A 16,973-nucleotide genomic window follows, 5' to 3' on the forward strand; every position below is an offset into this window, starting at 1 on the left:
AATGCATCCGTGTATGTGTGACCTCGGATTTCTAAATGCTGGACCAAAAATCCAGAGAAATCTCAGGCCGTAAAGTTTCCATCTCTGCAAACCATGATTTAACCTCCAGAATAAATTGCCAATTACTGACATGTAAATAGATCGGATGAAAGGGGTGGATTATTAATAAACTGATGGGTTTGATCCCTGGAAATTACACTCAGTGGCACTACAAAACATATAAAGTGCCACTTAAGAACAAGCCACATTAAAAAGTTATAGAATTAGTCCACACATCTCAAACTGAAGAAAAGTCTGCAAAAAAAAGTGTGGCTATTATTCTTTCATTTCCAGCAGGATTGCTTCTTTTCCACACCTGCATCAAAAAAATAAATACATTTTCACTTTGTAGATGTGATTTGAAGTTTCTTAAAGACGGATGAGAAAATATGGTGAATGGTGATCAGCTAAAATGGAGCGACAATCTCAACATACAACACGTAACAGCAACAAAGTGACAAATCTGTTACCACAAACAGAATAACGGCAACACTTGAGGATGACACAGAAGTACGATGCGGTTTTATGGGTATAGGGTTGAACAGGGTTAAACAGTAGTTCAGGGGTCACAGGAGGGAGATGGGGGACACCATTCACAGCGAATGGTGCCTACTACTACTACTACAACTACTACTCTTTTCTTACCTGAGTCTAGGGCTAGAATGAGGAACACGGTGCAGGAAAACAAGGAAAAGATCAAAATAGAAGAGTGAAGAGCAAAGCATTTTGAAGACATTCAAGCATGATGCGGCTTTCTTTTTTCCCCCCACATGACATTGATGCTGTGCTTTTGCATGGCGGTACACTGCGACCAGTAGGCCTAGTTATTCTTGAGTGCGTATGTTTCTGTGTACAGCCCAGTCAATAAGCAGACCATGCAATGTCGATGTGATAAACAGAAAGGTAAGGAGAAGAAAAGAACTGGCTCAGCATCAATACATTCATTGATCAGTAAATTACAGTATTTCACAGCATTACATACACACACACACTGCAGAGAGACATCTCAACGATTTCAAAATATATTTCAGCTTTCAAACTGTTCTTCTACTTCATATGCAATTGCACTAAAGCAGCAGTATAAAAGGAATAGTTCTAGTACTTGTAGCTCGAATTTGGAGCAGATGGAGCTATTCATATTTTCTTTTACAAAAATAACTTTCTCTGTAGTAACCTTAAAGGGGACATATCATGAAAAACTCACTCTTTCAGTGCTTATACACATATATTTGGGTATCTGGGGTGTCTACCAAGCCACAAACTGTAAAATAAGACAGTCAGTTTTTTGTGTACTGCCTATCAGAAAACATGCAATTCAACAAGCCATTCAGATTTGGCTCCCCTTCCTATGTCACATGCAGGCTCATTAGAATATGCCGCCCACAGCTTGGATGTAAAACCCATGGATGTCTAAAGAGAACTGGATACAGCGTTGGAGACGGGCTCCCTGTTCATTCCTATGAGAGATGCTCAGTATCCCCATGAAGCCAAAATAGCTTGAATGCCGAGTGATAAAGTACCCGGCAATCTACCTCATCCATTGGGCCCATAGAGCAGGCGCAGTGGCGTTTGCTTTAACTCCGCCTCATTCACAACTCCGGCTCATTCACATGAACGGAGGAAGGAAAATAATTCCGGATTTGGCTATTAGTGCATTTTACAACTTTTAGGACCTAATGATTTAAATAACGGCTATTCAAGTGTTCGTTCAGGAAGTTGATTCACCTAAAAAAAAAAGTATCCGCTGATTTACGGACGTCTCTTTCCCAATGTAAGTCTATGGGAAAAGTATTTTTAGGGTCCAATGGCATCACGTGACGGACACGGAAATTGTAGTACCGCCGTTTGGCCACTACAAAAATTTGCTTCAAAGCCCGGCGCTCTTCCTGGGGGCTTGTCAAAACCGCATACTATACTAGCAGTACGTACTGATTTGGCCATAATGTAGCATGTAAGTTGGTAAGTAAGTAAGTAAAACTTTAGTTATATAGCACCTTTGAAAACACACCGTTACAAAGTGCTTCACACACACAAATAAAACATCTCCAGTATGCATCGGACCTGTCTACATCGCCTACTGTATCCCACAATGCAAAGCGCTGGAACGGCACAGGTCTACGGTCACAACAACAGTGGCCAAAAACGGCAAGTTTAGTTTTTTTTATATCTTTTTTCGTAGCTATTTCATCACTAAATTCACTTTTGAGAATTTTCTGAGGCGAGAAATCAACTGTGTAGATTTCGATATTGGCAGTTTTACAAAAATAGTGGCAACATATTCAGACAGACATTCTGGGAATAATAATGACTCTTTTGAACATTAAAGTATGTAAACATGTTCTAGTAGAAACCCAAAATACAAGTATAAACCTGGAAACGAGCATGATATGTCCCCTTTATATACCAATAAACTGTTAACAATAGTAGACAAACTGGAATTTCAAACCCTCAAATGTGGTCGCAAACTTCTTTTAAATTAATATAATTTTAATATTTCAAACTGATTTTAACATTCAATTCAAAACTCTTTCCAATAAATGACCCTTGAGACTCATCAAACAAGCTTGTTTACATGGAATATCTCCATTTAATCCAATGTTTCCCTTGTTTGCTGCGACCCGCTGATGTAAGCAGCTTCCTGTCACAGTTAGCGTCGTTGTTTTTATCAATCCAACCATCACAGTACGTCTGCCATCTGTCAGTGTGGCTACAATAATACACTCTCTGGGGCTGCACAACACTTTGTCCTGTGTGCTGCTGATGTGTTTTCACTGGAGCCTGACAGTTTTCCACTACATACTATTGTCCACTATTTGAAAACTGTAGTTAGGCCTTGTGCCGAAACCCCGATGTGCAGCTGCTGTTCACTGAGAGAGTAGCTTATCAAAGGCATCACAGTTCAAAGATACAGCTTATATCTCTTGTGTTACACTATGGGCCATTTGTAATCTTTGCCTGCGTTTGAATGAGGCCACACACACAAAACGCTGAATCATTTTGTCAGGGTTGAATCATTGGATGGCAACTTTCCAGCTGCTTTCGCTAGCGATTTCCATTATTCTGTTTTTGTCAGCGTGTGTGTGTTTGTGTCTGAGTATGTGTGTGTGTGTTGGAGGGGCTGTACACTATATGATCAGCCTAACATACACTATCCATATATCAGATATCATACATCTGTGTGCATAGGGTGCACAACCACAACATCAATAGCAAATATAATATATATATAAACATAACCTATAGACACAATATTCCATTGAACCAAATGGTTGTCAGCACTGCACCAGAGTACATCAGCGGTGTGATATAATAATAAAAACCACAGGTGCCTACCTGGCTGAGCGGGCTCCGATGCTGAAACCCATGTACCCCTCCTGAGGGAGGGAGTCATCCCCCAGCTCTTTGAGGTCCTGAGGCCGCAGGTATTTGTCTGTATCCCCGGTCATGGCATCCTCACCTGGTGAAGGAGGAGGGGACAAAATCATAAAATCCTCCTGTTAACTTCAGAAGCCAATCCAGGCGAAGATGAGGCGATGCGGCACTTTAGGAAGAAAAACAAGCCCTCACTGTCTCCCATTTATTTGATTATGCTCATCAATAGGAGGCCTTGTTGGATCATTTCTCAACACCACTCCATCCATCCTTTAACCTCAACATACCTCACTGCAAACTGCATAGCACCACTGCAACTTTGTCTATTCATTTGACTGTGACACAACAACAACATGAAGCTGGAACAGCAGCTGCACCAGATGTTTGACTGTTTTACAGGTTAGACAGTAAGAATAATAATACAAATTTAAAAAAAAAAGCCTCAGGAAGAAAAACAAGCCCTCACTGGGGACATCAGTCTCCCCATTTATTTGATTATGCTCATCAATAGGAGGCCTTAATGGATCATTTCTCAACACCACTCCATCCTTTAACCTCAACATACCTCACTGCAAACTGCATAGCACCACTGCAACTTTGTCTATTCATCTGACTGTGACACAATAACAACATGAAGCTGGAACAGCAGCAGCAGTGTCAGATGTTTTTACAGGTTAAACAATAATAATAATAATTTTAGAGAAAAAAAAAAGCCATCAGAGACAGCAGCAATATCTCCTGTAAAACCAAACGCAGCTCCTTTCACAACAATCAAAGGACGGAGCGCAGCAGCAGAGGCGATCAAAAAGCCTGCTGCACAATAAAAGCCGAGAATAAAGCAGAGAAGTGCAGATGAACCGCACCGCACCTCGGTCGGCGGACCGGTGGACGATGACACGCCGGTCAATGAAGCCTGCGGAGCGGCTACTGTGTTTCCCCTTCTCCCTCATGTCCGGCTCTGTCCTGCCTGCAACACTGTGCTCCTGCACCGCAGCCCCTCCCCCTGCTTTCAGTACTGCCGCACTCCGATCACACACGCACACACACACACACACACTGTCAGGTTACAGTGCATTAAAAAGGCACGTGTTTCCGGTGTGAAAATTTCAAAATAAAACACAATAGAGAGGGGTTTATATAGTTGTCAAACCTCACCTTAAAGATCCCATATTATAAAAAAAAGTGAGATTTTCATGTTTTTTTTTTATTATAAAGCAGGCTTAAAGGGACTGTTTGTAAGATTCAGAAATGCTTGTTAACAGCGACACCTGTGGCCGTTAAGTCAACGAAAGTCAGCGTCGAGCTCGCGCTTGCTCGCTCTAAATAGACATGAACGAGCATCGCTCAAAACAGTGAGGCGACACACGTCAGCTAAAACCACAATATCACTGTATATTTCACCTGCTTGGCAGTAATGTTAGCTGACCAGATGAAGGTCTCTCCATGAATCACTGCTGATCCTAGTGTTGAAACGTTATCGTCTCCGACCGGGTGCCGGTGTCTCCATCCGGCCGCGTCAGAGGCGATAACGTTTCTCGCTGCGGAGCCACGTCACTTCACAAGACACGGAAAACCACTGTTGGTCTGGAGGAGCAGCAGCATTTATTTCTGCACAAACGTCCACTGTACATTTACTAGATATTCTCAGAGCTACGAAGTCTTCTGCAGTGTGTAGTGAGCGCGCATAAACGTGATGTGGACCGAGCTGAGGAGCAGCGGAGCAGAGTACAGCAGAGTCTCCGGTCCTGGAGACCAACGCTACGGTCTCCCCTGCGTACTAGGACCACCGCCAACACTGTTTTGCAAGACGGGCTTCACTAGATTTAACTTTGAGGTTTTGGTGCTTCCGTGTAGTTTGTGTTGGAGTCTGATGGTACGTGTCCACAGGGAGTCTGAACAGCGTAGCCACCTGTGAGCGCGCATATGCGAGCGTGCATGGGACACAGACCCGGTAGATTTATACGTGTAAAAAGTTACAAACAGTCCCTTTATGTCCTATATAAATACTGTGAAAGTATCGAAACGCTCAATCCACAGGGAAATACAAACAGCCCGTATTCAGAAACTCTGCATTTGAAAGAAGCCGTCAGGATTTCTGTCCATTTGTGATGTCACAAATATACAATATTTTTAGACCCTTTACACAGATTTAAACGTAAACATTCTAAATGTGTCCCAGTTTATTTCCTGTTTTGGTGTATATGAATGTCATCAGCTGACAGGAAATACACATGGACCCAAGCTGTTGTCTAGCAACGCAATTCTGTTGCAATTCCGTCGCAATTCCGTCGAAATGCGCTAAAACAGAGCGTTTCAGACCGACAGTATGCGGAAAATAAAGTTGTTTTTTTTACATTACAGCATGTAAACATGTTTTAGTAGAAACACAAAATACAAGCATGAACCTGAAAATGAGCATGATATTGGTTGCTTGGTGTGGACACATTTTTTCAATAAATCTAAGATTGAATCATTATTATTATGTTCAATGCATTCAAGAGTTATTTTATCAAGAAGTGCGGAAAATTCTTTAGTAAGTTTCTCTCTGCTAACTCTTTACCATCTTAATTTCTTAGTCCCAAAATTACTCTCAACTAATCTGAAAACAATGCTGTATGTATTTATCAATTTAAATTAAGAGTTAATATTATTATTAACATAATATAACAGATTTAGAAAAGAGCTGCAATGATTAATCAATTAGTTGTCAACTAATAAATTAATCGACGACTATTTTGATAATCAATTAATTGGTTTGAATCATTTTCTAAGGAATCTCCAGCTTCTTAAATGTGAATATTTTCTGGTTTCTTTACTCCTCTATGACAATAAACTGAATATCTTTGAGTTGTGGACAAAACAAGACGTTTGAGGACGTCATCTTGGGCTTTGAGAAACACATTTTTCAGCATTTTCTGACATTTTTCCAGAGAAAATAACCAACAGATTAATTGACAATAAAAAAAAAATCGTTGTAGTTGCAACATCTAGATTTACATTTCAAGACAGGCTGCATAGCTACACCTTTTGAGGCATATGTCATGCTTTTATTCTGAAGGTAAAATCGGTCACCTAACTTCCTGTGTTTTTCTAGCTGTTTCTGTCTGACTTGACACAACTGGAAAACAATTGGCTCCCCGCTGCTGTAACAATGTATCAGCGTCCCATTCAAGCTCAGATAGCCCACCACACACACACACACACACACACACACACACACACACACACACACACACACATCTCCTCCTATAGTGGAGCCTATAGTCTGAACCTGATCAGCATCTTCTGGGTTATAAAAAAACACACTTTTTATCATCTCTCTAACAATTAAAAAATAAATAAATAAATAAATAAATGTTAAAAAATTATAAATAAATAAATAAATAAATGTTCACAGAAACCAAAAAGGCTCCATCTCTACCATCCAATTACATAGAAAAATAAAAATAAAATGGCACAACTTCACTCTCTCTCCCACTTTTTATCTGTTGATCCTCTCTTTCTTTCTTTCATTGAAACATCCTCAGATGCTCTTAGCTCCTTACCTTTGTTCAGCTCAGCCATATTGATCACAACTCTTCTTTAATAGCCTATTTTCTGGGTTATTATTACTATTTTTCTAAAGCTCCACAAAGCGTCCCCATGCAGGATGAAAAGTAAATCCAGTGAGAGGTGAGGACTATCAAGTGGTCCATTCAGAGCTCCTGGTGCTGATGGAAAATGTTGTCCTCTCTTCACCCCACGCACTTAACTCCACTCAGACCAGAGTTTGTGTACTGGTGCGCACATCTCTGCCTCCCTCTCTCTCTGCAAAGAAACACAATTCCTGCTCTTCTAAGTTTGCTTGCAAAGGCTGAAAGAGCAGAAGTCAAAGCCATCTGCCATCGGCAGCCACACCGGGGTTAAATCTCCTGCAAGGCGGCTCAAAAGAAAAAGCTCATCTCATTGGATTTAAAGAGAGAAAGTCTCGGTGCGCCCTTCAGGCTCAACAAGCATCCACAGCAAACTCCGGCTGAAGAGAGTCAACAGGGGCCGAGCTGGAAGTGTTTACCAGCACACAGTCAGCTGACAGCAAATGCATGGGAACCTCAGTGTGGAGGAGACAGAAAACTCTCACTGAACACTCCTCCTGTCCTTTTCCTCCTCTCTCTCTGGCTGCAAGTCAAACTGGGAGTGGGTCTAAAGTAATGATGAAATAACCCTCATTTTGCACATTTTGTTTTAGATTCTTGAGCAACATGTCTCTCCCTACATGTTGCACACAAAACTTGCACAAGAGTAAGTAAATTTAGGAAAAAATTATGCAAGAGAAGAGAGGACAGTTAAAGTGGCAGTAGGCAAGAATGGAGCAAATATGATAAAAAAATAAGTTATTTTTATAAAACGGTCACTATATCCTGACAGTAGTGTATGAGACAGGTAATCTGAAAAAAAAATCATGTGCTTCTGTGTCCTCCGGTGCTCCTAATGGCATCAAAGACCGGAGGAAAACAACCAATCAGAGCTGATCTGGAGCCTTGCCGTCTCGGAGCAGCTGTCAATCACTCACAAACTCTGATCAAACGGTCAAACAAGGCAGCGCTGATCAAATATGAATCAATATTCTTTTACTATAATGCCTATTTCTCGTCTTAAATATTTTCAGTAGTGTACTGTTTAGCTGTGAAATGAGAAAGTTTGTGACCCAGCAGCCATGTTGAGATCAGTTGAGGAAACACCAAGCACCGCCCACCAGCCGGAGCAAACTTTCTCATTTTACAGCTAAACAGTATACTACAAGATGTTTCTGAAAACATTTGAGGCGAGAAATAGACATTACAGCATAGAGTATTAAATCATATTTGATCAGCGCTGCCTAGTTTGACCGTTTGATTGGAGTTCACAATTGATTGACAGCTGCCTCCGTTGAATGAACAGCCAATAGGAACGCTCTCTCACTCTCTTAAATGACCTGTGATTGGCCAAAGTCTCCGTCACAGGCTAGGTTTTCTAAAGTCTGTAAACAGAGCCATGATGAGGTGCAGAAGTCTAGTTTTCTCTCAGAACACTTGAATTACAATACGCTGAAAGGTTATTATGGAATTTATGCCCAATGATGCCAAAATGCTGCAGCTTTAAAGACCTTCACTATACATAACACCAACTGTAGTAACAATGTCCTCTAAGGGCGGTGCTATAGGGATTATGGAGATACTCTACGTTGTGATGACAGCAGAGCACAACAAGGAATTAAGTTGCTCGCCAAAGACGGTACACTTAGTGGCTATTGTCTATAGAAAGCATGAAGCAGCCAGAGAGCAGGAGTGTCCCTCACACCTACAGCCTAATAGGATTGGCTATAGGATTAAACAGAGATGTGTCAACGCTTTACTTCCTAACTCCTTCCTTCACACACACACACAGCAAAGATGAAGGCCTGAATGCAACAGCTAACTAAAGCCGGTCTGGTGCTGCTTTCTATTGGTCAAAGTGAATATCAAGTACAATGCCGATAAAATTATGCACGCAGTATAAACAGTTAATGTGGAGTACATGAGGCCATAGATACTCTTATAGTTAGTGATAACACATTGAATCATAGATATGCCAATGAGGATCTTCCATCAAAACAGCTAGAGTGCAAACTCATCCTTTATCACCTGATATGTGTGTGTACGTAACTTGTTGAGTCTAGCTGTATCACCTGACATAGAAACGACTGTCCCCTAAGCAACAGCCCATGAACAAGCTCATCAATTTTACAGGCCCGTTGGCTCTGTGGTTCCAAAACAAAGGTGCTGGCGACTGAAGTGGGCAGCCTGAAACAATGTGACTTGTTCCATAAACCTGGCAGTGCTACAGCAGCTATTCTGCAACGATATTATTAATGTTATGTACTTTATTGAGGTTTACGTACAGTGAGACAAGGTTATTTAATTCAACATTCATCATTTATGCCGGCCTTTTCTTAGTCTGTCATCTGAATTATGAAGTGAGTCACATTGACCTTGATTTCATTTTTATCGCAGCAACTCCTTCAAAGGCATTGCAGCGGATGACACTTCACAAAGTGAACAGGAGAATCATGCAGTATGTGAGACTTATGATGTGCGAGTAGTTAAAAATAACGAATGTGTTTTCAAGTTGCCATGAAAAGAACATCGGCACTGCAGTGTCAATTTGTGAATAGAAACAGGACACTCAAACGTGCCAGAAAACCAATACCAGATTCAAGGCTAAACCGCTAAGAAGTGTATGTCTCTTGAAGGATTTCTTGTACAAATTGAAATAACTGCGACTTTATTCTGATGGTGACAGGCTGAGAATTACAGTAACTAAAACAAAATATAATATCTGCTATATCTGTCCTTCTTATTGGCTCTTGGGATGAGAATCATTTTACATCAACAGTATTCACAGTGCCTTAAAGGGATAGTTCAGGTGTTTTGAAGTGGGGTTGGTGTATTACCTACAGTAGTTTTTGCTTTGGCAAGAACATAGATGGGTAAAATGGTTTCCGTTCCCCATTGGAAAGGGCTGTCTGACGGCAAGGTAAAGCAGTGAAAATACTCTAAATATATCGTACACTTAAACTGATATTGATATTTTTAGGTGAGTCTTTCTTTTAGGTGGCTAAAATACGTTTTGTTGCTGCCCCCATCCACAGAATACAGTATACTGCTTTCATACAGTAACTCCTGTCTGCTTCTCCAAACTGGGGGCATGCCGACCGTCATCTACTAAAGGTAATACACTGACTATGGATGAGTACCTCATACAACCCCACTTCAACATCCAAACTATCGCTTATAACTGCATAACAACTAGAGTACACGACCACAGCGTTCTGTGTGTGTGTGTGTGTGTGCTCTGGCTGTTGAGTGAGTGTATTCTGATTTTGCCTGGAGACTTTCTATTTAGAATGAACAGCAAAGCTGAATAGTAGTACAGCAAAGGCTTGACGGTTAGCTCTTCAACAAGACAGGTGGGCTATGTTAAAGGGAAACGAAGAAACAACAGAACGGTGGAGGCAAACTGGGACAAATACCTTCATCAACATCTGAAAAAGACTCCTCATTGAGAATTTCAGGCACATTGGCCCGGACTGTGTGATTTGGATACACATACAGTGACATATCATGCACATGTTAATGAAAATGACATCACACAGCTCACAGTCACAAGTGTATGGAAATCATGCAGTGTATTGATATTAATTTATTTACTAATCAAAATCAAGTCACAGCAACAGTTTGCAAATATCAATTTCATTTTAGTACGCAGTGAGTGACAATGAGGAGAAGGAAGTGAAACATACCTTCATCGTCTGACATGTCGAGGAACTCGTTCATGGTCTCTGGGACGTTGATTTTGTGTTTTTCTGATGTACTCTGTATATGTGGAAAAACAAGATAGACAACTGAACAATTCAGTTTTGCCAAAACAACATTTTTCTAAAACAAATCTACTGTATATTCTGGACAAATCCCTGAAACTTTAAACTACTTCCAAAAGGAAATTATGAGTTACAATGCTGTAGATTGCTAAAAGAATATTATGATATACTAAATGATCATTTGAGTTCACTGTTGATACTCATAACCATTTTGAAAGTGTTATATCACCTGAAACTGTAGTCAGTTAAAGGGTGGACCTTCCACCCTGGACCCTATTTTCCCATGTTTTTATGTCTAACTGACTACTAGTGACAACAATTTCTGAAAGTGGTCCAGTATGGAGGGAGAGCGCTGTAGACGGCAGCTGCTCACAGGCTGCAATGTGGTGGTATTGGGGCAAGCTGGCACCGTCATTTACGTCCACTAAAAGTGCTTGTTCCTGCCATGACAGACTCTGATTGTTATTATAAGTGTCTGACATTATGGGAAGAGTCACGCTCAAGGAGAAGTCTCGTTCTGAAATCTGGCGAGGTGACGTGTTGCCGGGAGACAATGGACAACCATAATGTTGTCAGACACTTGTAATAACAATCTGAGCCTGTCAGTGGCAAGAAGAAGCACTTTTAATGGATGTAATGTTACATTGATGCTGCTCACTTGCCTTTGCAGCTCATTTCGACTGGAGCAATTTCAAAAATTGTTGTCCCTATTAGTCACTTATACATAAACACATGGGAAATTCGGGTCCAGGTTGAAAAATACTAGAGTAACCCTTTAATGAAAAGTTGAGCATTTACATTCCAGCTAAAGTGTGACCTTCACGTGTGTTTCCTAATATGGACATTAAGCTGAATCTTAGCCGTGGCCCCTGTCACAGGAAGAGCTAATGATACTGTATGTTTGAAGGCCGTCTTACTCCACATAACTGACCAGCAAAGGTCCCACAGGCTGCACATGTAGGTTCAATAGAGACATAAAAAAACAGCAGAGGCGTCTGCACAGTGAATAATAGATCAATCACACGAATGTGTAGTAGAGGAACGACCTTCATCTTTAAGGTACTTCACTGTACACACAGACAAGTTGTGACTAATACACTTTACCGCTGATAGTGCAGGATCCTCACTGACCTCTCTATCTCTGTCCCCCCTCTCATTCCTGTCACCTCTCCATCATCCGGCTGCCTCTCTTTCTCTCCCACTTTCTCCCCCTCTCTTTCTCCCCCACACACGTGTGTGGATCAGATCGCTGTTAGTGACCTGAGCTATTTAAGGAGGAAACCTTAAGCTGCGATCTAAGTCCTCTCTGTCCCTTAAAGTGGCAGTAGGCAGGATATTTTTGGCATCATTGGGCAGAAATTCCAAAATAACCTTTCAGCATATTGTAAATCAAGTGTCCTATGAGAAAACTACACTTCTGCACCTCCTCATGGCTCTGTTTTCAGGCTTTAAAAAATCTAGCCTGTGACGGGAGACTTTGGCCAATCACAGGTCATTTCAGAGAGAGAGCGTTCCTATTGGCTGTTCATACAACGGAGGCAGCTGTCAGTCACTTGCAAACTCCGATCAAACGGTCAAACTAGGCAGCGCTGATCAAATATGATTTAATATTCTAATACTGTAATGCCTATTTCTCGTCTCAAATATTTTCAGAAACATCTTGTTTACTGTTTAGCTGTTACATACTGGTACATATTGGTCTTTTACAAAATTAATAAAATCAATTGCTGCTTGAAAAGGAGGAAATCAATTAGAACACTTTAATACCTTTGAATGAGTAAACGTCAGTATAGTATGAGATTTGTTAATATCCTTAAACTTGCAGAAGTGAGAATGCTGAATTCTCACTTTTCTCACTATTCTCTAGGTACTAAAAAAAAAAAAAAAAATGACATTTTTCAATGATAAGCATGCAATGTCACATGCATGTATTCTATTGGCCTGGCTCTTGTATTCAACCTATTTCCAAGTTATAGAAAATATTCACAAGACTTAAATTAGCTTAAAACTTATTGGTGATGTGATAAAGATTGTTTCCATTTAACCATATGACATGCTGTTGACAGGAAGACAGTGTCTCACCATGGTGGTCAGGTTCTCATCCGTCACGGGCCTCAGTGTGTCCACCACAGAGATGTATCCAAGACGACGGGCGATGGATAGGGCAGTGTTCCCATTCTGACCAGTGACAGAGCAACAGGAAGTTATTCACAGGAGGCGCAGACAGCACAATAGAGCATTCAGTATTTCATCACGCTTCAGCTCAGTTGGGAGTGTGTGCGTGTGTGTGTTTGTGCACTGACCATGGTGAGCTCGTTGGCCGAGGCCCCGTGCTGAAGCAGCAGGTTGATGATGTGGGTGTGGCCCTGCTGAGCTGCTTGGTGGAGAGGAGTGTACCCGTTCTAGACAGAGACACACAGACACAGTCAGGGAAAGAGAGGAGATATTAATATTGTATGAATACATTTGTGCTAGGGCTGTCAAAGTTAAAATCGTGAAATCGTTTTACCATGTCATACTAGCTTGTTGAGAAGGAGGCTAAATAACGCTCCAAACCTACGCTCAATTTTGGTGAGGAAAAACTGTCATGGCCATTTTCAAAGAGGTCCCTTGACCTTTGACCTCAAGATTTGTGAATGAAAATGGGTTCTATGGGTACCCACGAGTCTCGCCTTTACAGACATGCCCACTTTATGATAATCACATGCAGTTTTTCGGGCAAGTCATAGTCAAGTCAGCACACTGACACACTGACAGCTGTTGTTGCCTGTTGGACTTGAGTTTGCCATGTTATGAATTGAGCATTTTTTATGCTAAATGCAGTACCTGTGAGGGTTTCTGGACAATAATTGTCATTGTTTTGTGTTGTTAATCGATTTCCAATAATAAATATATACATACATTTGCATAAAGCAGCATATTTGCCCACTCCCATGTTGATAAGTGTATTAAATACTTGACAAATCTCCCTTTAAGGTACATTTTGAACAGATAAAAAATGTTAATGTTAATGCGATTAACTATTTTAATCAATCGACAGCCATAATTTGTACGTAAATGATTAACAAAAAACAGTAATACAAGACTGTGCATGTGAGTGTGTGTAGCTGGGTGAACATGCGTTTTTCTACCTTGGTTTTGCCATTGACTCTGGCATGGTTCTGCAGCAGGAAGTTTGCCATCTTTGCGTTGCCATAGTGACAAGCCACGTGCAGCGGAGTGTAACCCATCTGCACGAGGAGGACAAACAGACATGAAAGGGCGAGGAGATGAAAAAGAGGATGGAAATTAAATTAAAAGAGAAACAGAGAGCATTTTGAACAAATTTTGAATTATAGTGCAGGAAAAAAACTTTACATCGAAACAATTAATGTGCCTCTACTTCTCAGCATGCTATCTCTGATTGTGAATATAACTTCAAAACTGCATCATATTCTATGTCCTCGTTGAATTGTGAGCACAATGCATAATGCTAATGGAGGAGATCAGTGAGTGAATAACCTATTTGCTGTAAACAACTGTCCTGTCAGCACAAATACACACACACACAATCACACACTCACGCACGCACACAAACACTACATAACCTTGTGTTAGTCCAACCTTCAGTGGCTGCAGGTTTGTCTCGGTGAACGTGAGCAGCCTGTTATGCGGCCTGTGTGCGTGTTTGTGTGTGTAACTGACTGAGTGTGACTGAATATTAGAGCATGTACGTGCTTGTGTGTGTGTGTGTGTGTTTGCTGCAGTGTGTGGCGCATCCATAAAGACATGAACACCTTCCTCTCAGGTATCAATTCTTTATTTATGTAGCACCTGAGATGATTGTAGACGAATGTGTGTGTGTGTCCAAGAGTGTGTGTGAGTGTATTTTTCTGACGCCATGGAACTATACGGGGAAATCCACTTCAAATAGAGAGGAAAACACAAAAGACCAGCATATACAGCAAAGTCAATGATGTGTATGCGTCAAACCTCAACTGTAAAAGAGATTTGAAGACCCTTATCATGTGTGTGTGTGTATTTACAGCGTGTACTATCTGAGAGCTTTACCTTTGTTTGTGGGTTGACATCAGCCCCGTGGTTGAGAAGGACTTCTGCAACATTGACCTTGTCCTCCTGAGCTGCTAAGTGGAGCGGTGTAAGTCCGCTCTGTATATGAGGAGAGGACACAAACAAACGCACAAATGAATTAGTTATGGTGGGAGCACATAACGAGACTGAAACCTGCTAGCTCGTTATCTTGTTTTTAAAGCACTTCATGGTCTTGCACCGGCATATACTGTATATGTCTCACATTCTTACAGTGTATGGACCAGAACGGCTCCTCAGATCCTCTGACACGAGTCTGGTAGTTGTTACAAAGTGCAGGACTAAAACCTTTGGTGAGTCAGCTTTTAGCTATTACCCTCCGACGCCACTGGAACAGTCTGCCTGAGGATCTGAGAGCTGCTGGAAGTGTTGAAATCTTTAAACGTATTCGAATAATAATCGAATAATTCCCAGTGATTTTCTAATAGTATTTTTGCTTGGAATGCACATCCCTACTACAGGCTAGGCGTTTGTGCATTTGTAAAACACATCTGTATTTGTGCAAGTTCACAGTACGTCTGAATGAATGAACCTTTGTTTTGTTACAGAACATACTGTAGCTCTGTCACTGATTTCACCTTATTGCACATGTTGACGTTAGCGTTCTTGGTCAGCAGCAGTGACACCAGGTCCACGCTGCCCTCCTGCGCCGCCAGGTGAATGGGGCTGATGCCTTGCCGCGTCACTGCGTTTGTGTCAGCGCCGTACTCCAGCAGTGTGGTCCCAATGTCCATTTGGTTCTTTTTGGCAGCGATGTGGAGCGGCGTGTAGCCATTCTGAGGCAGGTAAAAGAGAAGCAGGGGTTAGGAGGTTGGATTGAGCTCTTCTACATCTTCCTTGGTGAATTATTTCCTCGATATCAGTGTACTGAGAATTGCTAGTTATGCTCAGTGTTGCGTAAAACAGGGACGATTTTCATTAGGCGTCTTCCTTTATAATGTATTTTATTCCACTTTGAATCAAAATGGAATTCACTTCATAGATTATAGACTGAAGTATAGACAAAGTTGGAGGATGCCCACTATTGTTGGTCATTTGCATTACATACAATACATTTCATATAATAACAGGACAGAAAACTATTTTGTCTGCACTGGACAGTAAAAGTAGTTCAACATTACTGCAACAACAGAAGAAACACAGAGGTCTAAAGTGTTGGCATCAGTACAGAAAAAGTCATGATGCAGAGATTTGCATCCCAACATATAATGCATCACATGTATCACTACATAGACGCCAAGTATCGATCTTTCTATTATAAAGTCTATTAACCTCTTAACAATCCAACGGCCTGCCGGTGCCCACTATGCTGTCTTTCAGAGGTTGTAGCGGACTCAGTCTTACACCTAGAGTGATGATACTGGTATCATATGAAACTAGAAAAACCAAAGGAACCGTACGGTACCAACCATGTCATGTTAGCTTGTTGGAAAGAATGCAAAATAATGCAAAAGAATGCGAAATAACGCTCCAGGAAAAACTGGCACGGCCAGGAGTCCCTTGACCTCTGACCTCAAGATATGTGAATGAAAAGTCTGAGAGGAACGGAGTGAAAACTGTATTTAAAATCGTAAGAAGATTGTATCGTGACTTAAGTATCGTGATAAAATGGTATCGTGGGGCCTCAGGTTATTCCCACCCATAATTAATACTGTTGAATATGATCCTTGTTATCATGTTTGACCCATTCTTTTTAAAGGGACAAGTACAAACATGGAAACATCAGTTTACCCATCAATGATTATTTTACATTTATCACTGATGGGAGAACTCCCACTCCGTGTAAGAGCTTGTGAATGGACATCTGAGACCTCAGACAAAGGGTTTCCCTCACACACAGATACAATATAAACAGACTAGGGGAGCAGCTGAAAAGGGTAACAGTCACTATTCTGACATTCATCACTTTGGTCACCATGGGGATGATCTGCGAGACAGCATTAAACTAAAGACGAAGTGTAAATACATTTCCCTGTTAGGGACCCCACTGGTGGTCGTGTGAGCTGCAGGTGGGCTTTATTCAACTCTCTGGGCAGCCTTGAGGTCCACAGCAGGGTGGAGGGATTTTAGCTTAAATGAGTAAAAGGATGAGGCGAGT

General features: G+C 41.2%; 1 protein-coding gene across 1 annotated transcript in view; it reads right to left on the reverse strand.

Annotated features, from left to right (window-relative positions):
- LOC141773994 (ankyrin-3-like) overlaps positions 1-16,973 on the reverse strand; it is a 120,918-nt gene that overhangs the window by 41,700 nt on the left and 62,245 nt on the right. The window contains 8 exon segments of the mRNA XM_074646242.1: positions 685-696; positions 3,373-3,496; positions 10,709-10,781; positions 12,869-12,964; positions 13,090-13,188; positions 13,918-14,016; positions 14,837-14,935; positions 15,454-15,651. Of these exon segments, the coding sequence (XP_074502343.1) occupies positions 685-696; positions 3,373-3,496; positions 10,709-10,781; positions 12,869-12,964; positions 13,090-13,188; positions 13,918-14,016; positions 14,837-14,935; positions 15,454-15,651 (800 nt within the window).

Source organism: Sebastes fasciatus, chromosome 9 (genome assembly GCF_043250625.1).
Source record: "Sebastes fasciatus isolate fSebFas1 chromosome 9, fSebFas1.pri, whole genome shotgun sequence".
NCBI lineage: Eukaryota > Metazoa > Chordata > Actinopteri > Perciformes > Sebastidae > Sebastes > Sebastes fasciatus.